This window comes from Dipodomys ordii, unplaced genomic scaffold, assembly GCF_000151885.1.
Source record: "Dipodomys ordii isolate 6190 unplaced genomic scaffold, Dord_2.0 Scaffold151, whole genome shotgun sequence".
NCBI classification, from domain to species: Eukaryota; Metazoa; Chordata; class Mammalia; order Rodentia; family Heteromyidae; genus Dipodomys; species Dipodomys ordii.
In genome coordinates this window covers 625,528-648,644 of record NW_012267367.1, presented here as the reverse complement: position 1 = coordinate 648,644, position 23,117 = coordinate 625,528, and the positions used below count along the sequence as shown (strand labels likewise).

General features: G+C 40.1%; 1 protein-coding gene across 2 annotated transcripts in view; it reads right to left on the bottom strand.

The window, feature by feature from the left end:
* Atad2 (ATPase family, AAA domain containing 2) overlaps positions 1–23,117 on the bottom strand; it is a 63,016-nt gene that overhangs the window by 9,157 nt on the left and 30,742 nt on the right. For both annotated transcript variants that reach the window (XM_013032255.1, XM_013032256.1), the window contains exons 19-25: positions 21,446–21,631; positions 9,482–9,617; positions 6,766–6,962; positions 5,909–6,068; positions 4,093–4,215; positions 3,829–3,972; positions 2,188–2,580 (exon numbers count right to left, since the gene is read on the bottom strand). In XM_013032255.1, the coding sequence (XP_012887709.1) occupies positions 2,188–2,580; positions 3,829–3,972; positions 4,093–4,215; positions 5,909–6,068; positions 6,766–6,962; positions 9,482–9,617; positions 21,446–21,631 (1,339 nt within the window). The remainder of the gene's footprint in view (positions 1–2,187; positions 2,581–3,828; positions 3,973–4,092; positions 4,216–5,908; positions 6,069–6,765; positions 6,963–9,481; positions 9,618–21,445; positions 21,632–23,117) is intronic.

Sequence of the window (23,117 nt, the reverse complement as noted above, 5' to 3'; positions counted from 1 at the left end):
TCAGCTCAAGGCTAGCGCTCTACCACTTGAGCCACTTCTGGCTTTTTTCTGCTTATGTGGTGCTGAGGAATCGAACTCAAGGCCTCATGCATGCCAGGCAAGCACTCTACCACTGAGCCACCTTCCCAGTCCTCAAAATAAAAAAATTTAAAAGGGCTGGAGGTATAGCTGGATGGTGGAACATGAAAGGCCCTCTATTTAATCCTTGGTACCATTAAAATAGTAGCAGTAGCAATAGTAGTAATAGGTGAACAATGCACTCCTGAGTCACACTATAATCCTACCTACTCAGGAGGCTGAGAATCTCAGTTCAAAGCTAGCCTGAGCAGACAAATATGCAAAAAGTGGAACTGGAGGGGCTGAGAAGGTGGCTCAGTGGTAGAGTGCTTGCCTTGCATGCCTGAGGCCCTGGATTCGATTCCTCAGCACCACATAAGCAAAAAGAAAAAAGCCAGAAGTGGTGCTGTGGCTCAAGTGGTAGAGCACTAGCCTTGAGCTGAGGGACAGCGCCCAGGCCCCACGACCAGACACCCCCCACCAAAAAAAGAAAAAGTGGAACTGGAAGTGTGATTCAAATGACAGAGCACAGCTCTGAGTGAAGTCTCATTGCGGGGGCGGGGGTGGATGGGGAGATCCATTTTTCTGTTAATGTAGTTTCCAAGCAGGGTTCAGTTGTTATAACACAGACACCATATGGCCTCTGTCTAGCTGAAAGTATCTGCTACCTGATTTAAGGCTATTTAAGTCTGATCCCTGAACTACAGCAATTTATTCACTGACAGATGAGAAAAATGTAGAGTGGGTATAGGTCTTTTCTAAGGCCATAAAACTAATTGTTTTAAGAGCTCAAACAACAACTCAGATTTCCTGATCTCTATGCAATAAGTTTGGTCCTCTAAATAGTGACTCTAATGGTATATGAAACACAAAACTATGACCTCCAAACAAAATGTGAAGTTATACACTGAAGGTTAACATATGAAGTATCCCCATGCTGTGGTTAGGTATCTTGCTCAGTATGTTTCGACTCTGTAACCGTTTTAACTCCAGAACGACTAGACAGACAGATACATAAAATACTATCCACATTCAAAAGGCTATATCCTTGTCCATTATATCTGTCGTTACCCCAAATTCAACTCAAAAAAGTCCTTCCAAAAGACTTAATTTTTCTGTGTATATAACACGAAAAAAAACCCAATCTTAGTAACTTAGTCAATACTTCATTGGCACTAGGCAATGCTTTTATGTAATCCAAATAAGATTCTGACCCTGTTACCAATCTTTTTTTTTTGTGCAGTCCTGGGGCTTGGACTCATGGCCTGGGCACTATTCCAGAGCTTCTTTTGCTCAAGTCTAGCACTTTACACACTTGAGCCACAACGCCACTTCCAGCCTTTTATGTTTATACAGTACTAAGGAATTGAACCCAGGGCTTCATGCATGCTAGGTAAGTGCACTCTACCACTAAGCCACATTCCCAGCCTACCAATCTTGCTTTATATGACTAAATGTTTATCTTTCCCACAAATCTAAAACAAAATAAAAAAAAAGGTTCAGATGAACATGATCCTAAATAGAAAACGTGGGAGCAGAACCATAGCAGTTAATACTAACAGATTTATTCTACAGCGAGGTGTACAATACTGGTGGCTCACACCTGTAATCCCAGTTACTCTGAAGGCCGAGATCTGAGGATCAAGGTCTGAAAGCCAACCCAAGCAGGGAAGTCCGTGAGATTCTTACCCCGGATTAACGAGCAAGAAGTTGGAAGTGGAGTTGTAGCTCAATGATAAGAGCACTGGCTTTGAGCACAAAAGGTCAGGGACAGCACCCTGAGTTCCAAGTCCCAGGACCAGCACAAAAAAAATAGAACAAAAGAAGCCAGGTGCTGGTGACTCACACCTGAATCCTAGCTACTCAGGAGGCTGAGATCTGAGGATTACAATTCAAAGCCAGTCCGGGTAGGAAACTCTGAGACTGTTATCTCCAATAAATGCTGTGGCTCAAGTGGTAGAGTGCTTGCCTTGAGCTGAAGAGCTGAGGGACAGCACCCATGCCCAGAGTTCAAGCCCCATGACCGACAAAACAAGTAAACCTATTTAAAAAAAAAAAAAAAGAACCACCAGCACTTTTAAACTGGTGTTTTAAAAATAAACCATCAACATAAAAATAAACCATACTCACCTTTTGCTTCATTTTCCTCAGAAATGTCTATTATCTGACAGCTAGCAGCATCTCCATTGCAAGCAATCTTATCTTTTCTCAATTCAGTAGATGCTGTAGTTTTCCTAGATTCTTCAAGTTCATTCTCATCATTACAAGTACTTGGACTATTATTTCCCAAGTCACTTTTGTTTTCAGAGATATTTTGCTGCTTCTCATTTTCTTCTACTGAAGACTCCCCTGTATTCCTAGGCTCACGATCTGCACTCACATCTTGGATTTCCTCTGTGTCACTCTCCATTTGCTCATTGGCAGCATTTTGGCTATCATCCTTTGTCTGTGAAATTCTCCTCCGTTTTGTTTTGGTGCCTACATGCCACTTTGACTTTCTGTGAATTTTTCTCTTAGACTGAGCTTTAAATAAATTAAAAAAAAGATAAAGAAGAATATCTAACAAAACTCTAAATTATTAAGAGAGTTATAGAAAAAAGCTGAAAGTAAGAAGATGAAGAGGTTGAGAAAACACAAGCAGTTTTGTATGGTTGAAATACAGAACCAAAAGGTTAGTATGAGATGATGAGGATGACCTGAATTCCAAGGCAGGAGGAAGAATGACACAAGGACAAATAGTATCATTGAATGGTAATGTACTTGTCAAAACATATTGGAAAAGAGGGTCATTAGATTATTCACAGTTAAGTCAAAGTAGGTAATAAGGAATCCAGTCAAATCTCAAACATTACAGTAGCATTACATTCAGAATGGGATCAGAGAGAGAGAGAGAGAGACAGACAGACAGACAGACAGACACACACACACACAGGGAAAAGTGGAGGAAAATATTTTACAAGTAATATACAAATTTAGTTTTAACTTTTGATTGGTACACAGCATGCATATTCAAAACAGTGAATATCACTAAGAATAATAATTAGTCTAAAAACAGAAATCACACCAGGATTAATAGAAAATAAAAATTAGTAAAAAAATCAATCCACAGGTGGTAAACTGGAATTCATAAGGTACATTATATACATATTATGGTGGCAGAGCACCAGGTGGTAAGCACAGGTATGTTACAAACTTGGGATTTCAAGAATGTACAGCTGGGCTGGGAAGTTGGCTCAGTGGTAGAGCGCTTGCCTTGCATGCCTGAGGCCCTGGGTTCGATTCCTCAGCACCACATAAAAAAAAAAAAGAAAAAAGCCAGAAGTGGTGCTGTGGCTCAAGTGGTAGAGCACTAGCCTTGAGCTGAAGAGCTGAGGGACAATGCTCAGGCCCAGAGTTCAGGCCTCATGACTCGACCCCCCCCCCAAAAAAAAGAATGTACAGCTGTTTCAGTATTAGCAAAATCAGTGGTATTAATTTTTAAAAAGGGAGAAAGTACTGGCATTAGAAGAGAATAAAGGTTATGATTTTGTAAATGAAAATTATTCAAGGGCTGGGAAGGTGGCTCAGTGGTAGAGTGCTTGCCTTGCATGCCTGAGGCCCTGGGTTCGATTCCTCCACATAAACAAAAAAGAAAAGCTGGAAGTGGCGCTGTGGCTTAAGTGGTAGAGTGCTAGCCTTGAACTGAAGAGCTGAGGGACAGCGCCCAGGCCCAGAGTTCAGGCCCCACCACGGGACCCCCCCCCAAAAAAAAAATTATTCAAGAGTACTTACCAGGAGTGCTGCAAGCAACTGGAGTACTAGGTGTCTTTAGCTTTTCATTATGCTCCAGATCTGACTTTTTGTCCCCAGTAGAGAGAGCACTGTGCTTTGGCATCACATGGTAGTAAGATGGGGCATACTTGGAGGAGCTACAACCTTATAAACATACAGGATTTCAAAAAGGATGTCCACATTTCAAACTTACATAAATGATTTAAAAGGATTCCATATACTACATACGAATTCTACTTTTCAAGTGCCAAATTATTTTCCTACCTCTTTTCTTTCTAGATTCCTGAATTTCTTCACAAAGCTGCTCAAAGTCTTCATCAAGTTCTTCTTTAATTATTGCATAGGCTGTATCTCTTAAAGCACAGGCTCTATGCCTAATAAGGCGGTCTGGGAAATGAATAAACAAATGTAATTCTTAATGCTCCCTCAATTATTTACCTATAAAAATGATCTCAACTTTGTGGGGCTAATAATCTAATTTCTTTTCTTTCTTTTTTCTTTTTTTGTAAGTCGTGGGGCCTGAACTCTGACCCTGGATGCTGTCCCTCAGCTCTTCAGCTCAAGGCTAGCACTCTACCACTTGAGGCATAGCACCACTTCTGGCTTTTTCTGCTTATGTGGTGCTGAGGAATCGAACCCAGGGCCTCATGCATGCAAGGCAAGCATTCTACCACTGAGCCAACCTTCCCAGCTCCCTAATTTCTTTTTTTTTTGTCGGTAGTGGGGCTTGAACTCTAGGCCTGGGTGCTGTCCCTCAGCTCTTCAGCTCAAGGCGAGCGCTCTACCACTTGAGCTACAGCACCACTTCCGGTTTTCTGGTGGTTTATTGGAGATAGGAGTCTCACGGTCTCTCCTGCCCGGGCTGGCTTTGAACCGTGATCCTCAGATCTCAGCCTCCTGAGTAGCTAGGATTACAGGCGTGAGCCACCAGCGCCTGGCCCTAGTCTGATTTCTTATAATTCCCTTTTGTTTTTACCACAGTAGTAAAGTTACTAGAATTGTGTTGTTCTACTTTTGGTACAAGTCTAATGCTCTGGTTATGAATCAAGTGACATATTAATATACTTAGTTTTAGTGGTGTACCCTATTCAATCCCTTTGAAATATCAGAAACACAAAGGTGTAGCTCAGTGAGCTTTCCAATTATTTAACTCTTGGTAGTTCCTTATACTAATCAATCTAACTTAAAAGCACCAACAACTAGAAATCTGGAAAGATATCACTAATTTTTGCAGTTTCCTACCTTTGAAAAAAATATAACATGAGACTTAGATTGGTTCCAGTTCTGGGGCCTTTACTCTGGGCCTGGAGGCTGTCTCTGAGCTGAATTGCTTTTGCTCAATGTAGCGTTCTACCACTACTGCTCCACTTCTGGATTTTTTTTTTTGGGTGGGGGAGGGGAACAGTTTATTGAGATAGAAGTCTCATGAACTTTCCTGCCTGGACTAGTTTTGAACTGTGATCCTCAGATCTTAGCCTCCTGAGTAGCTAGTCTTAAAAAACATCAGCCACTAGCACCTGGCTGTTGTTTTTTTTTTAAATCACTAGTATTAGCAAGTTTTATGCAATGTAATTTTTGTGTATTGGAATTTGAACTCAGAACTTTCCATTTGCTAGACAAGTGCTCTATGCTGAGTTGCACATTCAGCTCTACAGTATTACTTTTGTAATAATAATAGCCATGGTTTTAACGAAGAAAATCTTTAAAAATCTGTTTCATTACAGAGTGTTTATCTTTCTACTTTGTAAAAGAGCACTGACATGCTTAGTAAGCAAATGGTCTTGTGCCTCACTGCAGAATGAATCACATAATTGTCACTATACAGTACAGACGAAGCTTCCAAATTTGGACATGCTTTTAAGGATAAAATTTAAAAGTTGTGAGTGAAAAGACTGCATTCAAATTCTGCCTTTACCCTTTCTTGGCAGTATGACTGAGTGAGGTTTTTAATCTTTATAAACTTCACCTTCCTTGGTAAAGTAGCTGAGAGCACTAAATGGCATGATGAACATAATCTACCTGTAATACAGCACCTGATATAAAAACACCAGCCACGGAAGCAAAATGCATTAAGGCTCACCTCCAGGATCTCTATCTGGATTGTATTCTAAAGCGTTACTACAGATTAGATCAATATCTCTCAAATAATCTTTCACAGTCAGATACTTGTGTAGATCAATTTTACTAATCATAGATGAAAGGTCCATTGGCTGCTTTATCACAGTGACATAATCTGGAACCTAAAATTCAAACAAATGACCAGATCACTAAATTAACATTAACAATACAAAAATTTCACTTAGGGTTTCTTCCAGGCAACATTCTATGCAGGGATAGAGATAAGACTATTCTACTAATGTAAAACCTTAGGCTCTATCAAAATCAGTTTGTTTTATATTTACTCCTTTCCTTGAGTAGCTACATTCTTCATTAACATCTTTTAAAATGCTTTTCCTCACTGAAGTGCCATCCATCCATCATGGTCAACTTAAGAGATAAGAACTGACTTTCTATCAAGCACTGTGCCACATGCCTATATTCTCAATACCTAGAAAGCTGAGGCAAAGAGGATCCTTAGTCAGAGGTCAGCCTGAGCTCCATGGCATATTCCAGAAAAGTCTGTACTATATTGCAAGTCCCTGACTCTGACCAAATGCCAATTGTGCAGGTCACAGTACTAGCAGGAGGCATTAAGACTTTCTCAACTTTGCTTTTAGAATGTTCAGGTTGGGTAGAAAAAGTTAACTGCCTATCCTTGGCAGAAAAAAAAAAAAATACTCAGTAGCTCTTAAAGTCTTGACATTACTAGAACACTAATTCAATACAAATTTTCCATACAAAAACCACAAGTTTAGTTTATAGTATAAACTATTCAAATATTCTGATTTTGAAGCATTATGGTTTAGAAAACACATATGCCAATGATTAAATTAATACCTCGTCGGGGTCAACAGGCTTAGTAAACACTCGGAATCTTTTGTCAATAGCAAGCCTGTGTGTGACATTTCTTAAGAAAATCCTCAATTCTCTAAATGTATCTTCTTCTTGTTCTTCCAGTCGTTTTACTTCTTCTTCAGTCAATGGTTTTGGCTCAGGTGGTGGTGCTACTGGGAGTACCTCTAAGGCCTGCAAAACTACATAAAGATTTTTAGTTACTACCTCTCCATCATTTTGATAGTGACAAATATTTATTACAAATCCTGGCAAGCTTTTGTATCTGCCAGGAATTCAAGAATTTTATTTATTTTTGGTTGGTAGTGGGGCTTGAACTCTGGGCCTGGGCACTGTCCCTGCTCTCTTCAGCTCAAGGCTCTACCACAGCACCACTTCCAGTTTTCTAGTGGTTAACTGGAGATAAGAGTCTCATGAACTTTCCTGCCTGGACTGGCTCTGAACAGCAATCCTCAGATCTCAGCCTCCTGAATAGCTAGAATTATATTGTTACCCCTTTCCTAGGAATTCAAGAATTTAAGACTGTAAAAGTACCAGTTTTTTTTAAACCATTAAATACTTTCCAGAAATAATAACTGATAAATTAGAATGCCAATCCCTGAAAGTCATTATACCTCTGGTACTTTTTTTTTTTTGGGGGGGGGGGTGGTTTGCAGCAAACATGGGGCTTGAACCACGCCTTCAACTCCATAAAACCTTCCTTTAGTTTTATCTAAGAATATTATAACTACAAAAAAGTAGTTATTTACTGGTTCTTGAACTAGTGATAAATTTCAAATAAAAGTTTAATTTTCTTTAAACAGATATACTGAGTACTCTGAGTTTAAAAGGATAAAAGATCTTTACCAAGAAGGTGACAATTTATTAAGGGAGTTCTAAGAGACATTAAATACATCGTTTTCAAGACTAGGGGCTGGGTGTTGGTGGCTCATACTTGTAATCCTAGCTACTCAGTAGGCTGAGACTGGAGGATCACCAGGACAGGAAAGTCTGTGAGACTCTTATCTCCAATAAACCACTAGAAAACTGGAAGTGACACTGGCTCAAGTGGTAGAGTGCTACCCTTGAGATGAAGGGCCCAGCAACAGTGCCCATGCTGAGTTCAAGCCCCACAACTGACAAAAATAAAAATAAAAACAAACAAAAAGACTAGGGGTATGAAAAAGTTAAGCAGAACTTTACACAAAAATGAAGGAGAAGCTAGACAGGTGTCTCATGCCTGTAATCCTAGTCACTCAGGTGGCTGAGATCCCAGCCCCAAGGAAATGCAAATTTTAAAATGCTGAAATTTCATCTTATCTCATTAAGAATAGCCATTATCAAGAATATAAACATGGGCTGGGAAGGTGGCTCAGTGGTAGAGTGCTTGCCTTGCATGCATGAGGCCCTGGGTTTGATTCCTCAGCACCACATAAGCAAAAAGAAAAAAGCCAGAAGTGGTGCTGTGGCTCAAGTGGTAGAGCGCTAGCCTTGAGCTGAAGAGCTGAGGGACAGTGCCCAGGCCAAGTTCAGGCCCCATGACCAGACCCTCCCCCCCAAAAGAACATGAACATGACACTGATCAAGATAAACTCGTAAACTGGGATAGCGCCTACACCCAGAGTTCAAACCCCACGACCAACAAAAAAATAAAAATTAAAAAATATATACATATTTAAAAATGAAAAAGAACTTCAATTCATTTTAACAGGAAAAATTCATTTTTTTTTCCGGCTGGTCGTGGGACTTGAACTCTAGACCTGGGTGCTGTACCTCAACTAAGAGTCTCATAGACTTTCCTGCCCGGGCTGGCTTTGAACCACAATTCTCAGTATCTAGGATTGTAGGCATGAGCCACTGGCACCTGGCGAAAAATGGCTGTTTTAAAGCAGCTGGTAGATCACCACATTACTGAAATTTTGAGCTTGTGATATTGGATATCCTAATCTCACTATTATGGGCTGGGTACTGGTTGCTCATGCCTGTAATTCCAGTTATTTAAGAGGCTGAGATTTAAGGATTATGGTTCAAAGCCAGCCCAGGCAGGAAAGTCCTTGAGATTCTTATCTCCAATTTACCACCAAAAAGCTGGAAGTGGAGCTGTGGCTCAAGTGGTAAAGTGCTAGCTTTGAGCAAAAACGCTCAGCAAAGTTAGACTCCATGGCTCACGCCTAATCCTAGCTACTGAGGAGGCTGAGATCTGAGAATCAAGGTTTGAAGCCAGCCTGGGTAGAAAAGTCCCTATTCATGACCATGAGACTTGGCAGAAGTGGGATGGTGGCTCAAGTGGTAGATTGCTATCTTTGAGTAAAAGCAACTCAGGGACAGTGCTCAGGCCCTAGTTAAAGCCCCAGGACACACAGACACACACACACAGCCAGGCACTGCTGGCTCACACCTGTAATCCTAGCTACTCAGGAGGCTGAGATCTGAGGATCATGGTTCAAAGCCAGCCCAGGCAGCAAAGTCCTTGAAACACTTACCTTCAATTAGCCACCAGAAAACTCCATTGTCACTGTAACTCGAAGTGGTAAACTACTAGTCTTCAGCACAAAAGCTCAGAGACAGTGTCCCCAGCCCTGAGTTTAAGCCCCATGATCATGAAAAAAATATAAAAAAGAAAGCTCAGCAACAGCCCCCAGGCCCAAAGTTCAAGAATGGGCATATATATGTGTGCATGCACATGACACACACATTGTTAACTTTTACACAGGTGACTAACCTGCTTTCTTTTTCGATATAGGAGGTTTGGCAGCTTGTTTGAGAATTAAATCTTCAAAAAACTTTGTTCGTTCTTCTTTACCTGGTAACTGGACATTAAAAACCTCTCCATAATCATGAATGAACAATTCTTGCACCTTAGAGAAAACAAATGCAAAACATATCATATATACCTATATGTAACATACACAAACACACAATGAGGTTATCAATCATTTAGTGCAATAGATTAAATTTTTAATGAAATTGTTAACATGTATTTATCATTTATACTGACATAATGATAACAAATTGGTTTTATATGTCAAATAATTATTTTTTAAGTCACAGTATAAGCAACTACAGCTTTCATTGTGTTTTCCCTCCAATAAACCAGGTATTAGAAAAGCAACAGCTTTTTTTTTTTTTTGTCCCGTCATAGGGCTTGAACTCTGGGTCTGGGTGCTGTCCCTCAGCTCTTCAGCTCAAGGTGAGCACTCTATCATTTGAACCATGTACCACTTCTGGTTTTCTGTTGGTTAATTGGAGGTAAGAGTCTCACTGACTTTTCTGGATTTTCCTGCCCGGGCTGGCTTTGAACCATGATCCTCAGATCTCAGCCTCCTGAGTCACTAGGATTACAGATGTGAGCCACCGGTGCCCAGTAGCAACAACTTTCTTAATCTAAGTCTTTTAAAGCATGCTGGATTTAGGTACAAACTATGTGTGTAACAGATTAGTAACAACACAGGATTTTCTTTCTTTCTTTTTTTTTTTTTTTGGGGGGGGGTGTCCGGTCATGGGGCCTGACCTCTGGGCCTGGGTGCTGTCCTTCAGTTCTTCAGCTCAAGGCTAGTGCTCTACCGGTTGAGCCACATCGACACTTCCGGCTTTTTCCCCCCTGCTTATGTGGTGCTGAGGAATCGAACCCAGTGCCTCATGCATGCCAGGCAAGCGCTCTACCACTGAGCCACCTTCCCAGCCCCAACACAGGCTTTTCTCTAAAGATTCAGGAATACAGTTGACTGGCATGATTTTATTATATTTAAAGGGTTTGGGCAGAGCTGAATGTTGATGACTCATGCTTTTAATTCTATCTACTCAAGAAACAGAACTGAGGATGGCAGTTCAAAGCTATCCTGGGTAGGAAAAGTCCATGAAAAAATTTTCCCCATGAGATTCTTATCTTCAAGTAACCACCACAAAGCCAGAAGCTAAAGAATTAGCTTTAAGCAGAGAAAGCTGAGGGACAGTGCAAAGACTCCAATTTCAAGCCCCAGCTCACACATGCACACACTCACACATGCACACACACATTTGTTGAGATTAACTTTCATAACCCAAAGTGAGATATGATACATGTATATGAGTCAATGTTAAAAAAAAAAACAAAGGCTAAGGCTGGGAATATGGCTCAGTGGTAGAGTGTTCCCCTAGCATGTATGAAGCGCTGGGTTCAATTCCTTAGTACCACATACACAGAAAAAGCTGGAAATGGCACTATGACTCAAGTGGTAGATTGCTAGCCTTGAGCAAAGCTCAGGGACACTGCCCAGGCCCTGAGTTCAAACACCAGAACTGGCCAAAAAAAAAGAACAAAAACTAAAAAATAATGTGGTAAGGATATGGACAAATTGGAAACCAGGCAGACTGCTTTCAGGAATGCAAAATGATGCAGATCCTTTGGAAAACTATATGGTGGTTATTCAAAAGATAACATTAAATAACTATGAACCTCAACAATTCCATTTCTTAGAGTATGTTCCAAAGAACCGAAGGCAGTAATTCAAAGGTACCTATAATAATCACAGCAACATTATTCAAAAAATCAAGAGGTAGAAACAACCCAAATGTTCATCACCAAACAGACAAAGAATGGAATATTATTTAGCCTAAAAAGGACCAAAACTTGGATTTAGGATATAGCCTGAGTGAATCTTGAAATTGTATTAAATGAAATAAGCTAGAAATGAAAGACAAATACTATCAGGTATTAGAACAGACAGAAATCTATTACAGACAGGAAATATTACTGGGGAAGATGATTTTGAGTAAGTTCAGAAGTGGTAGTGATGGCTATTCAACCTTCTAAATGTAGCTAATGGCAATGAATTGCATGCTATGGTTAAATAGTAAATATTATTTTATTATACTTATACATTTTTTTTTTTTTGTCATAGGGCCAGGCCTGAACTTTGGGCCTGGGCACTGTCCCTCAGCTCTTCAGCTCAAGGCTAGCACTCTACCACTTGAGCCACAGTGCCACTTCCAGTTTTCTGGTGGTTAATTAAAGAGTTTCACAGACTTTCCTGCTCAGGCTGGCTTTGCACTGTGATCCTCAGATCTCAGCTTCCTGAATAGCTAGGATTACAAGCATGAGCCACTGGCGCCCAGCTTTGTTATATATTTTAATATACACCAGAAAAGAAAAAAATAAGCTACAATAGACCTAAAATGATGTTTCAAAACAAACCTTTATAACTTTGCAAGCATTATTAATTTTTTACATCTTTATAGCTAGTATGTTTCTTTTATACTTTGGGTAGGCTTTTTTTGATATAGATAGGCATTTTCTGCCTTGTAGAGCCATCTAAGCATCACAATTATCACTATGTTTTCAATGCTATATCTTTTCCTAAATTCATACGGAAACCTAATCTCCAATACTAAACTATTAAGAGATAGAATGTTTAGGAAGTGATTAGGGAAGTGTCTTACAGAAGATCTGGCCAGGCCACTTTTTAACCCTTTTAGCATTTAGACACACAGTGAAGATATAAGTAATAATTAGGCACTATCTGAAAAGCAGACGATGAACCTGTTTCAGTATCTTGATCTTCCAGCCTTTCAGAGTCCTCCCAGCCCCTAGAGCTGAAAAATGTTTTGTAAATTGTTAATATAAGCTATTTGTTTAAGCAACAGAAATAAGCTGACAACTATGAAAATGTTTTTTCTCTAACTTCACAAAATCTTTTTGTTTCATTGTAATTGATAGTCTGCATTTTTACTAAATTACTATGTACACCATCATTCCTGAGAATCTTTTTTGGCTAAACACCAGTTTTAATTACTCTAGTATGGGGTACTTTAATATCTGGTGAGTCAACATCTTTCTCACTGTCCAAATTATTTTTAAATGTTAAAAAAACTTTTTTCCTCTATACTAAGTTTTAGAATCCACTTAAATATTCTTGAGATTTTCATTGGAATTTGTACTTGGCTTTTCTTTTCTGTTGGCCTGTAAGTTACACACACACACACACACACACACACACACCCACCCTTGGTTTTTCTTTTCTGTTGGCCTGTAAGTTACACACACACACACACACATACCCCTATTCATTTTGTGTTAGATACGTGTATTATGAGAGAAAAATGTGAGAAGTTTCACTTTGCTTCAAGTCTTCTACCTTACTTTTATCCATGTATTCATCTCATCTCTCCTCCTTTCAAGCCCTATGGGGGTTTTTATTTTCTTTGCTATGAGGGTTATTTTATCTCCAATTGATTCTTTGTTACATAGTCTATAACACAAAAGCATGATCATCTATGTGGTTATCTTTCCTCAAATGCTTTACTTAGAAGCTCATCTCTGCCTTTGAAATTTTTCATTGTATGTAGGTAATATTTTGGTTTATTATGGTTTCTGACTCCATTAATTATGGAAAAAAACTAACTTACATTGGTAGCAAATGTACCAGTAGTTTGTCTTCTGGTAATAGGATTTCCCTTTTCTGCTGATATCAGCAGTCATGTATAAGATATTGCTGTAAAGGAGGAAAATCCTCACTAGAAATGAAGAAAGCAATATTCACAGTTGTCAAAGGACTCTTTGAAGTTCTTTCTAGTACCAACTCAGAGCAAGAAATAGCTTCTAGCTTTCAAATACATGCACATGCTCTGCATTACGGTTGTTTTTAAATTGCATCCCACAACTTTGTCTTTCATGGATTCATAGACATTTCTAATACATTGATATGATCTTTCTCAACTTTCTATATTAAGTTGTGAGAACCCAACAGTGTTTAGGCATATACACAGCTGTTGTGAAGTAGCTAATAATAGAACACATACTATCCTTCATATAAATTATAGTTCAATGGCATATAGACAGTTCCACTGAATTATTAAAGACTATAGGGCAACTGTCTAGATTATTCATTTAAAAAAAAAGCACAACTCTTCATCTGTGTCCTTTCACCCTGCCCTATGCCAGTGTGGTATTCAGATGTTTTCCCCCATACACTATATAATTATGTTAGGAAATGACTCAAAGAAATGATCTAAAGAAGTCGGGCACCAGTGGTTCACACCTGTAATCATAGCTACTCAGGAGGCTGACATCTGAGCACTGCAGTTGAAAGCCAGCCTGGACAGGAAAGTCCATGGCGCTGTGGCTCAAGCGGTAGAGTTGAAGAGATCAGGGACAGCTCCCAGGCCGAGTTCAAGCTCCATGACCAACAACAACAAAAAAGAAAAGAAAAAAGAAAAAAAAATCTAAAGAAGTTACTCTTTTTAAAAAAAAAAACAACTTTTTTGCTAGAGGTATCGCTTAGAGCTCATATGTAGTTAGCATACAAGGGCCCCAGGTTTGAGGCTTAGTACCACAAAACAAAACACACCTTTTAATACAGAATTTTTAGTCTCAAGTTTTCTAAGATCAAATCAGTTATTTTTTTCAACCACTTTATATGCACCAGAGAAATTCAGCTACTGTTGTTACCAAAAGTACAAACTGAGGCTGGGCGCCAGTTGTGGCTCACGCCTGTAATCCTAGCTACTCAGGAGGCTGAGATCTCAGGATCACGGTTCAAAGCCAGCCCAGGCAGGAAAGTACATGAGACTCCAATAAACCACTCAGAAAACCAGAAGTGATGCTGTGGCTCAAGTGGTAGAGCACCAGTCTTGAGCTGAAGAGCTGATGGACAGTGCCCAGGCCCAGAGTTCAAGCCCCATGACCGACAAAAAAAAGTACAAACTGATGGTTTACTTCAAACCTCAAGATGAGTAATGAAGATCTAACTGATGGTGACTAATAGTAAGACAATGATATCAGACGGCTAATAAGTAGCAATTCTGAAATCAGTGCTAATCAGAACACTGCTGGTATACTTCATTTGTTTCTGACTAGGGCCTTATAAAAATAGAAGCCAGGAGGCAATGGCTCTTGTCTATAATCCTAGCTGAGATCTGAGAATTGTGGTTCAAAGCCAGCCCAGACAAACAAGTCTGAGAGACTCTTATTTCCAATTAACCAGCAAAAAGCTAGAATGGAGGTACAGATTAAGTGGTTAGAGCGGCCCAAATAATGGTAGAGTATCAGTCATCAGAGGGAAAAGCCATGTAAGAGCTTGTGGCCAGGAGTTCAAGCCCCAGTATGGAGACAGACACACATATACACAAAGAAAAAATTAAAAGTAAAATTAAGACATTCAAGACAAGACAAAATTTTAAGAATTTTATAGAAAATATAACTAAGTTGTGATATGTAGCAGAGCCTACTATTACCACAATTCTCCTTTGAGCACAATGCTGTGTTTTATTTCCTAGCCTCCTCTGTAGTAAGGTATGGCCATAGGATTAAGGTTTAGCCAAAGGAATGTCGACAGGAAACGATATACACCACCTTCCAGATCAAACACATGCAAGAGGCAGTCTTTTCAGCAGGCTGGAATGAAAGAAACCTGGAAAGTGACATAACGAAAATGAGAAACTCTCTTACCATGTTTGAATGACTACAGGGCATAGAGAAGACATGCCAATCTATTACCAGCCTAGTGAGAGGTGAGCAACAAATAAATGTCTATATTATTAATAATTCTAACACATATGTCATATCATAAAAGAAATGTTTAGAGTAAAGATGGTTGTATCAGAATGGAAATAAAAATGAACAAACAAGGGGCTGGGAAGGTGGCTCAGTGGTACAGCGCTTGCCTTGCATGCATGAGGCCCTGGGTTCAATTCCTCAGCACCACAAAAGCAAAAAAAGAAAAAAGCTGGAAGTGGGGCTGTGGCTCAAGTGGTAGAGCGCTAGCCTTGAGCTGAAGAGCTGAGGGACAGCGCCCAGGCCCAGAGTTCAGGCCCCACGACCCGACCAAGATCAAACAAACGAACAAAAAAGTATTCAAAAACACAGCTGTCATTTCAAAGAGATACTAGAGAGGCTATATATGCTATCTGGGAAACAAGAGCTGAAGAATTGAGATCATCAAACTAAACTGAACTTTTAAAGAGAGTCACAGCTAACAAAATTGCATACAAAGTGTTTCAAAATAGTGGCATATCCACATATAGGAAAGGCTGTAAAGAAGAGTCTAGAAATTAGAAAGCTTTTGCAAGCAAAAACAATCACTAAAATGAAAAGATACCCTAAAGACAATCTTTGCTACTCATTTGACAAGGAATTAATAATCAGAATACAGAAGGACCTCAAAAGCAACAAGCCAATTAATGGGCAAATGAAATGAACAGACAATTCTCAAAAAAGTACAAATGGTCAATAGACACACAAAGAAATGCTCAGTATCTCTGGCTATCAAGAGCTTCTGTGAGCCGGCTGCCAGTGGCTCAACGCCTGTAATCCTAGCTACTCAGGAGGCTGAGATCTGAGGATCACAGTTCAAAGCCAGCCCAGGCAGGAAAGGTCCTCCAATAAACCACCAGAAAACCAGAAGTGGCACTGTAGCTCAAGTGGTAGCACTCTCTCCTTGAGCTGAAGAGCTCAGGGACAACAGCACCCAGAGTTCAAGCCCACAACCGACCAAAAAAAAAAAAAAAGAGCTTCTGTGGTCAAATTAGGGTTTGAACTCAGGGCCTCATGTTCGCTTGGCTTGCATTTTATACCATGCTTCCAGCTCTGCTCTTTGCAAAGAGGGTCTAACACTTTTTTCTTGTTGTTGGTCGTAGGGCTTGAACTCTGGGTCTGGGAGCTGTCCCTAAGCTCTTCAGCTCAAGGCTAGTGCTCTACCAGTTGAGCCACAGCAGCATTTCTGGCCTTTTCTGTTTATGTGGCGCTGAGGAATCGAACCTGGGGCCTCATGCATGCGAGGCAAGCACTCTACCACTGAGCCACCTTCCTAGCCCTAACATTTTCTTTAAAGAGATGGTCTAACAGACTTTTCTCGGCTCTGTGAAAATAAAAAAATGACACTGACATTTCATCTCACCCCAGTCAGAATGGCTATCATCAAAGACAAACTCAAAAGTTGTTAACAAGGGTTTTGGGGGAAGAAATCCTTGTACACTGTGGGTAGTAGTAGTACAAACTACTGCAAACACTATTGAAACCAGTCTGGCAGTTCCTTAAAAACAGACCTACCTACCATATGATCTAGTAACACCACTCTTGGACATGTATCTGAAGGAATGTAAGATACATTCTGTTTACTGCAGTGTTATGGAATCAGTCAAAGTGCCCAACTGATGAATTGAAAAAGAACATATGGTACACAGAAATAATGGAGTTTTTTTTCAGCCATAAAGAATGAAATTATTTCATCTGTATGAAAATGGATATATTTGGAGATGTTAAGCAAAATCAGCTAGGTTTGGGAAGACAATTATCACATATTTTCTTTCATGTGTACAATTAAGCCTAACCTATATGTATTCCTAGGAGTGTATGAAGGAAGATAACAAAGGAAGAGGAGACAGAGAGAATAATGGGTAATGAATACTACTGAAGAACACGTGTCTTATATACGAAGATGGCATAATATAACCCACTATTTTAACAAATGAGGGGGAAAGCAAGAGAGGGAGTTAATCTGGTCACCTTTGTACATTTCTTTTTTAAAGAACTAGATAATTAGACCAGAAACTTATCCACTCCACTCAGAGGCTATAATATATATACTCAGTGATCATCTCTCCTTGCTTATTAAACTTTCAGGTTTCACTATCAATTATTTAAACAAAGCCAGAGACATCATCTGGTCCCTTGATAACTCCCTGGCCTCTTACCCTGCCTTTCTTACATACTCTATATTAGCAACTCTGGCCTTCTTGCAGATCCAGTACTGCCTCAGGGCCTCTAGCCAGGGACTTTCTTCCATCTTACTTTTTCAGGTCATTTTTTTTCTGGTCGGTTGTGGGGCTTGAACTCTGGGCCTGGGTGCTGTCCCTAAGCACTTCAGCTCATGGCTAGCACTCTACCACTTGAGCCACAGCGACACTTCCAGCCTTTTCTGTTTATGTGGTGCTAAGGAGTTGAACCCAGGGCCTCATACATGTGACGCAAGCACTCTACCACTGAGCCACCTTCCCAGACCTTCAGGTCCTATTTTTTCCTGTGTCAGTACTGTGGCTTAACTCTGGGCCTCAACCTGTCACTTGATGTTTTCTTTATGGGTGGTACTCTACCACTTGAATCTCTTGGGACTATTTTGTTTTGTTCTGAACCTTGATCTCAGATCTTAGCCTCTTGAGAAGCTGGGAATATAGATATGAGCCTTTAGTGCCCAGACTGTTTTTCATTTTTTTTGTGTGTTCAGAGATTATCTTATCAAGACCATAGTTATTCTATTTAACACTGATTTTACCTAGTTTGTTGTAAAAGTTCATAGCAAAGTTTTCCCCCATAACAAGTATTTATTTTTGGTCGGTCATGGGGCTTAAACTTGAGGCCTGGACATTGTCCCTGAGCTCTTTCACTCAAAGCTAGCACTCTAGCACTTTTTTGAGTCATAACACCACTTCCAGTTTTCTGGTAATTAACTGGAGGTAAGTCTCATGGACTTGCCTTCTTGGGCTAGCTCTGAACCATGATCCTAGCTACTCAGGAGGCTGAAATCTAAGCCACAGGAGTCCAGCACAAGTAATTTTTAATACGTTTCTTTCTCTCTCTTAAAGTAAGGAGTATAGTTTTTGTATATTATTTACTATTACAATCTCAGTGCCTATAACCATGCTTAAGAGTACTAAAAACATATTTCTTTAACTAGTGTCTGAATCTTTCTACTAATGTTCTAAAATTGCAAACCAATTTTGTTGATATGAAAAAAAAAACTATTCATTTAATTCTTTAAAAGAAAATATAGGGGCAGCCGGGCGCTGGTGGCTCACGCCTGTAATCCTAGCTACTCAGGAGGCTGAGATCTGAGGATCGAGGTTCAAAGCCAGCCCGGGCAGGAGAGAATGTGAGACTCCTATTTCCAATAAACCACCAGAAAACCGGAAGTGGCGCTATAGCTCAAGTAGTAGAGCGCTTGCCTTGAGCTGAAGAGCTGAGGGACAGCGCCCAAGTCCAGAGTTCAAGTCCCACGACCGACAAAAAAAAAAAAAAAAAAGAAGAAAATATAGGGGCTGGGAAGGTGGCTCAGTGGTAGAGTGCTTGCCTTGCATGCATGAGGCACTGAGTTCGATTCCTCAGCACCACATAAGCAAAAAGAAAAAAGCTGGAAGTGGCGCTGTGGCTCAAGTGGTAGAGCGCTAGCCTTGAGCTGAAGAGCTGAGGGACAGTGCCCAGGCCCAGAGTTCAGTCCCCACAACCGGACCCCCCCGCCAAAAAAAGAAAATATAACCAGGCACTGGTGGCTCATGCCTGTAATCCTAGCTACTTAGGAGGCTAAGATCTGAGGATCACCGTTCAAAGCCAGCCCAGGCAGGAAAGACCGCGAGACTCTTATCTCCAAGAAAACCACCAGGAAACCAGAAGTGGCGCTGTAGCTCAAGTGATAGAGTGCTAGCCTTGAGCTGAAGAGCTGAGGGACAGTGCCTAGGCCCAGAGTACAAGCCCCATGACTGACAAAAAGAAAAAAAAGAAAATATGCAAGCTGAGAATAGCATGTGCTTGTAGATCTAGCTATTTGGGAGGCTGAGGTAGATGGGCTCAAGCTCAGGAGATTGGGGTTGGGCTGGCTTAAATGACATAGCAAAACTGTATCTTTAAAAAAATTAATTAAAATGAAGACAAGAGGAAACTATCATAAAAAACCACACAGAAGTCTATGAATTGGCTACTATATACTCCTCTGTACATATACAAGTTCATGACTTCATAAACTGTGCAATCTACTAAGACAGATTAATAACAAATGGTAGATAGTGAACAAAAATGTCAGGGACTGGAAAACAAAGCAATGGGTACAAAATCTGTTGTTGTAACTAAGAAAGGGAGATCAAGAAAGACCAAGATCAAGCAAGAAGAGTATCCTAGCCAGAAAAAGCATGAATGTTTTCTTATTGTCAGTAGCTTTTATACTGTATAAGTACTTGAGTGTATTAAAATTGTAAATGCAAACTGGACACCAATGACTTATGCCTGTAATCCTAGCTACTCAGGAGGCTGAGATTTGAGGATTATGGCTTGAAGCCAGCCAGGGTAGAAAAGTTTGAGACTTACCTCCAACTAGCCACCCAAAAGCAAGAAATGGAGCTGTGGCTGAAGTGGTACAGTGCTAGCCTTGAGCATAAAAGCTCAGGGACAGAGTGTCCAGGTCCTGAGTTCAACCAGAACCAGTTATCCTCCCCCACCAAAAAAAAAAAAAAAAGGAAAAAAGGAAAAGGAAAGTGTATACTCTTTTTTTTTTTCCTCTGTGAGGAGGGTGGAGTCTGCTCACCATCTAGGAGCGGACCTTACAAGGTCTCACGCACTTTCCTGCTGACTGGGAAAGTGTATACTCTTCCATCAGCTTAAAGCTAAAAAACATGAAATAAAGTTTATTAAAAAACAAAGATGTAAAAAAAAACAAAGATGTTAGCTGAGAATGTGGCTTAGTGTAGAGTGCTTGGCTAGCATTCATGAAACCCTGGGATTGACTCCTCAAACAAAACGCTGGAAGTGGCACTGTGGCTCAAGTGGTAGAGTGCTAGCCTTGAGCAAATGAAGCTTAGGATAGTGCTCAGGCCCTGAGTTCAAGCCCCAGGACTGGATGACCTATTGCAACAATGATACTCACGAGACACTATGTTGGAAATGAACTTTACAACTTCTGGGGGGGGGGGCAGAATGGGGGAGATGGTGGAGGGAAGAGATAGGAGAAAAACAAAGGAGGGGGTAATACTGTTTGACGAGAAATGTACTCATTAACTTACTCATGTAACTGTAACCTCTCTATACAGCAACTTTACTATAAAATAATATTAAAAAACAAAAAATTAACAAGAATGCTCACTATAGTAGCTCAGAAAAAAATATGGAAAACAGCCAAAATCTATCAATAAGGTTGTGGCTTGATAAATTATAATACCTCAAGACAATGAAAGAGGCATTCAGTACTTAAAAGCATGTGGTCCATCACCAAGTTATATACACAGCCAGAAGACAGACGGATAAGCAAACAAAGCAGAACAGTATACATTAAATAATATCTTTTCATGAAACAATTCATAAATTTTCCTTACTATACACCTACATCTCACCTTATAAGCACATAGGCCAAATAATTAACAATAGTATACTGTTAAGAAAATGTTTTCCTGCCAGTCCTGCTGGCAGCTCACATCTGTAATTCCAGCTACTCAGGAAACTGAAGTCTGAGGATTATGGTTCAAAGCCAGCTTGGGCAGATAAATCTGAGAAACTTTTCCCCCCCCTGAGAAACTATCTCCAATAAACCAGCAAAAAGCTAGAACTGGACAGTGTCTCAAGTGGTAGAGTACCAACTGTAAGTAAAACAGGCTGAGCGAGAATGAGACCCTGAGTTTGAGCCCCAGTGCTGGCATGGGGGGGTGGGGGAGGAGGGATGGGGGCGAAGGGGGGAGGGAGCATTGTATTTATCATTTTGCTCACTTCTTGCTTATAAATTTTAAAGTAAATTACTTAGATACAAATAATTTTTTTCTATTCTTGACTTTTTGAGACAGGTTTCATCATGTACCTTAAGCAGGATTAGAATTCACTATGCAGCTAGAGATGACTTCAGATTTATAATTTTCTAGCCCTTGACTCCCAAGTGCTGGGATTATAGTTGTATACTACCACTCATGGCCTTAATAACTCTTTTCAAAGGACAATAATTCTTCCTCCCCCACAAATTACCTCTTCTGGCAGAGCAGAATGGGGTTTGTCAGAAGTTGCAAGTAGTAAAACTGGGGCAAATGAAGGAATATTCTGTAATAATGCAGTAAATGTGGCTTTGAGAGTTAGTCCAACTATATCCCACCACAAATGGATGTGTGGAATGTACACTATACTTGGTGCTGTTCTCTTCGCTTCACGAATCATCTATAAAAAGTACAAGAAAAACACATCAGTACATTGGTATTAGTAGTCTGAAAAAAGTTTTAACTTTCTACAATTATCATATGAAACCCTTTAAGTTTTTAAACAATTCTTCCCCTAAATCCTATAAGCTTGTTTTTTGTTTTTGCCAGTCCTGGGCCTTGAACTCAGGGCCTAGGCACTGTCCCTGAGCTCCTTTTGCTCAGGGCTAGTATTCTACCACTTGAGTCACAGCACCATTTCTGGCTTTTTCTGTTTATGTGGTACTGAGAAATTGAACCCAGGGCTTCATGCACGGTAGGCAAACACTCTACTGCTAAGCCACCTTCCCAGCTCTATAAACTTGCTAAGTATTTAGTTAAATTCATTTTTGGAAAAACAACTGCTTCAAGCAGCTAGAAAATAGCTTAAGAAATATAAGAGACTATTCCACTGTAGTTAAACAAATACTTTTTTAAGTTTATTAAAAAGCCGGGTGCTAGTGGCTCACACCTGTAATCCTAGCTATTCAGGAGGCTGAGATCTCAGGATCGCTGTTCAAAGCCAGCCAGGGCAGGAAAGTCCGTGAAACTCTTATCTCCAATAAACTACCAGAAAACCGCAAGTGATGCTGTGGCTCAAGTAGAAGAGTACTCCTTGAGCTGAAGAGCTGAGGGACAGTGCCCAGGCCAAGAGTTCAAGCCTCATGATCGACCAAAAAAAAAAAAAAGTTTATATAAAAAGAAATTAAGCTGGGCGCCAATAGCTCATGCCTATAATCCTAGCTACTCAGGAGGCTGAGATCTGAGGATCACAGTTCAAAGCCAGCCCAGGCAGGAAAATACATGAGACTTTATCTCCAATAAACCAGTAGAAAACCAGAAGTGGCGCTGTGGTTCAAGCAGTAGAGTGCTCGCCTTGAGCTGAAGAGTGCAGGGACAGTGCCCAGACCCAGAGTTCAAGCCACACAACTGACAAGAAAAAAAAGAAATTAAGAGTCAGACACTGGTGTCTCGTTCCTATAATCCTAGCTACTCAGGAGGCTGAGATCTGGGATCGAGGTTCAAAGACAGCCTGGGCAGAAAAGTCTGGGAAGACTCTATCTCCACTTAACCTCTCAAAAACTGGAAGTGGCACTATGGCTCTAAGTTGTAGAGCACTAGGCTTTGAGCAAAGGAGCTCAGGGACAGCGCCCAGGTCTTGAGCTCAAACTCATGAAAACTCATGACCGACAACAACAAAAAATAGTTAAGTATAAATTCAGCAACAGTAGAACTACAAAACATCTTAGTACTCAATAAAGAACAGTCCTTGCTTAAAGTACTTTACTCACTTAATTATCTTCATTTGCAAATGAGGAAAATGAGACACAGCAATTTAGTAACTTCCTTAAGGTCATAGATACTAAGCATAGGGCTTAAACCTATACTCTTTAATGACTTAGCATTTATGAATAGTTCTTTTTTGAGGCAGAATTATGCATAGTTATTATGCATAATTAACTTTTAAC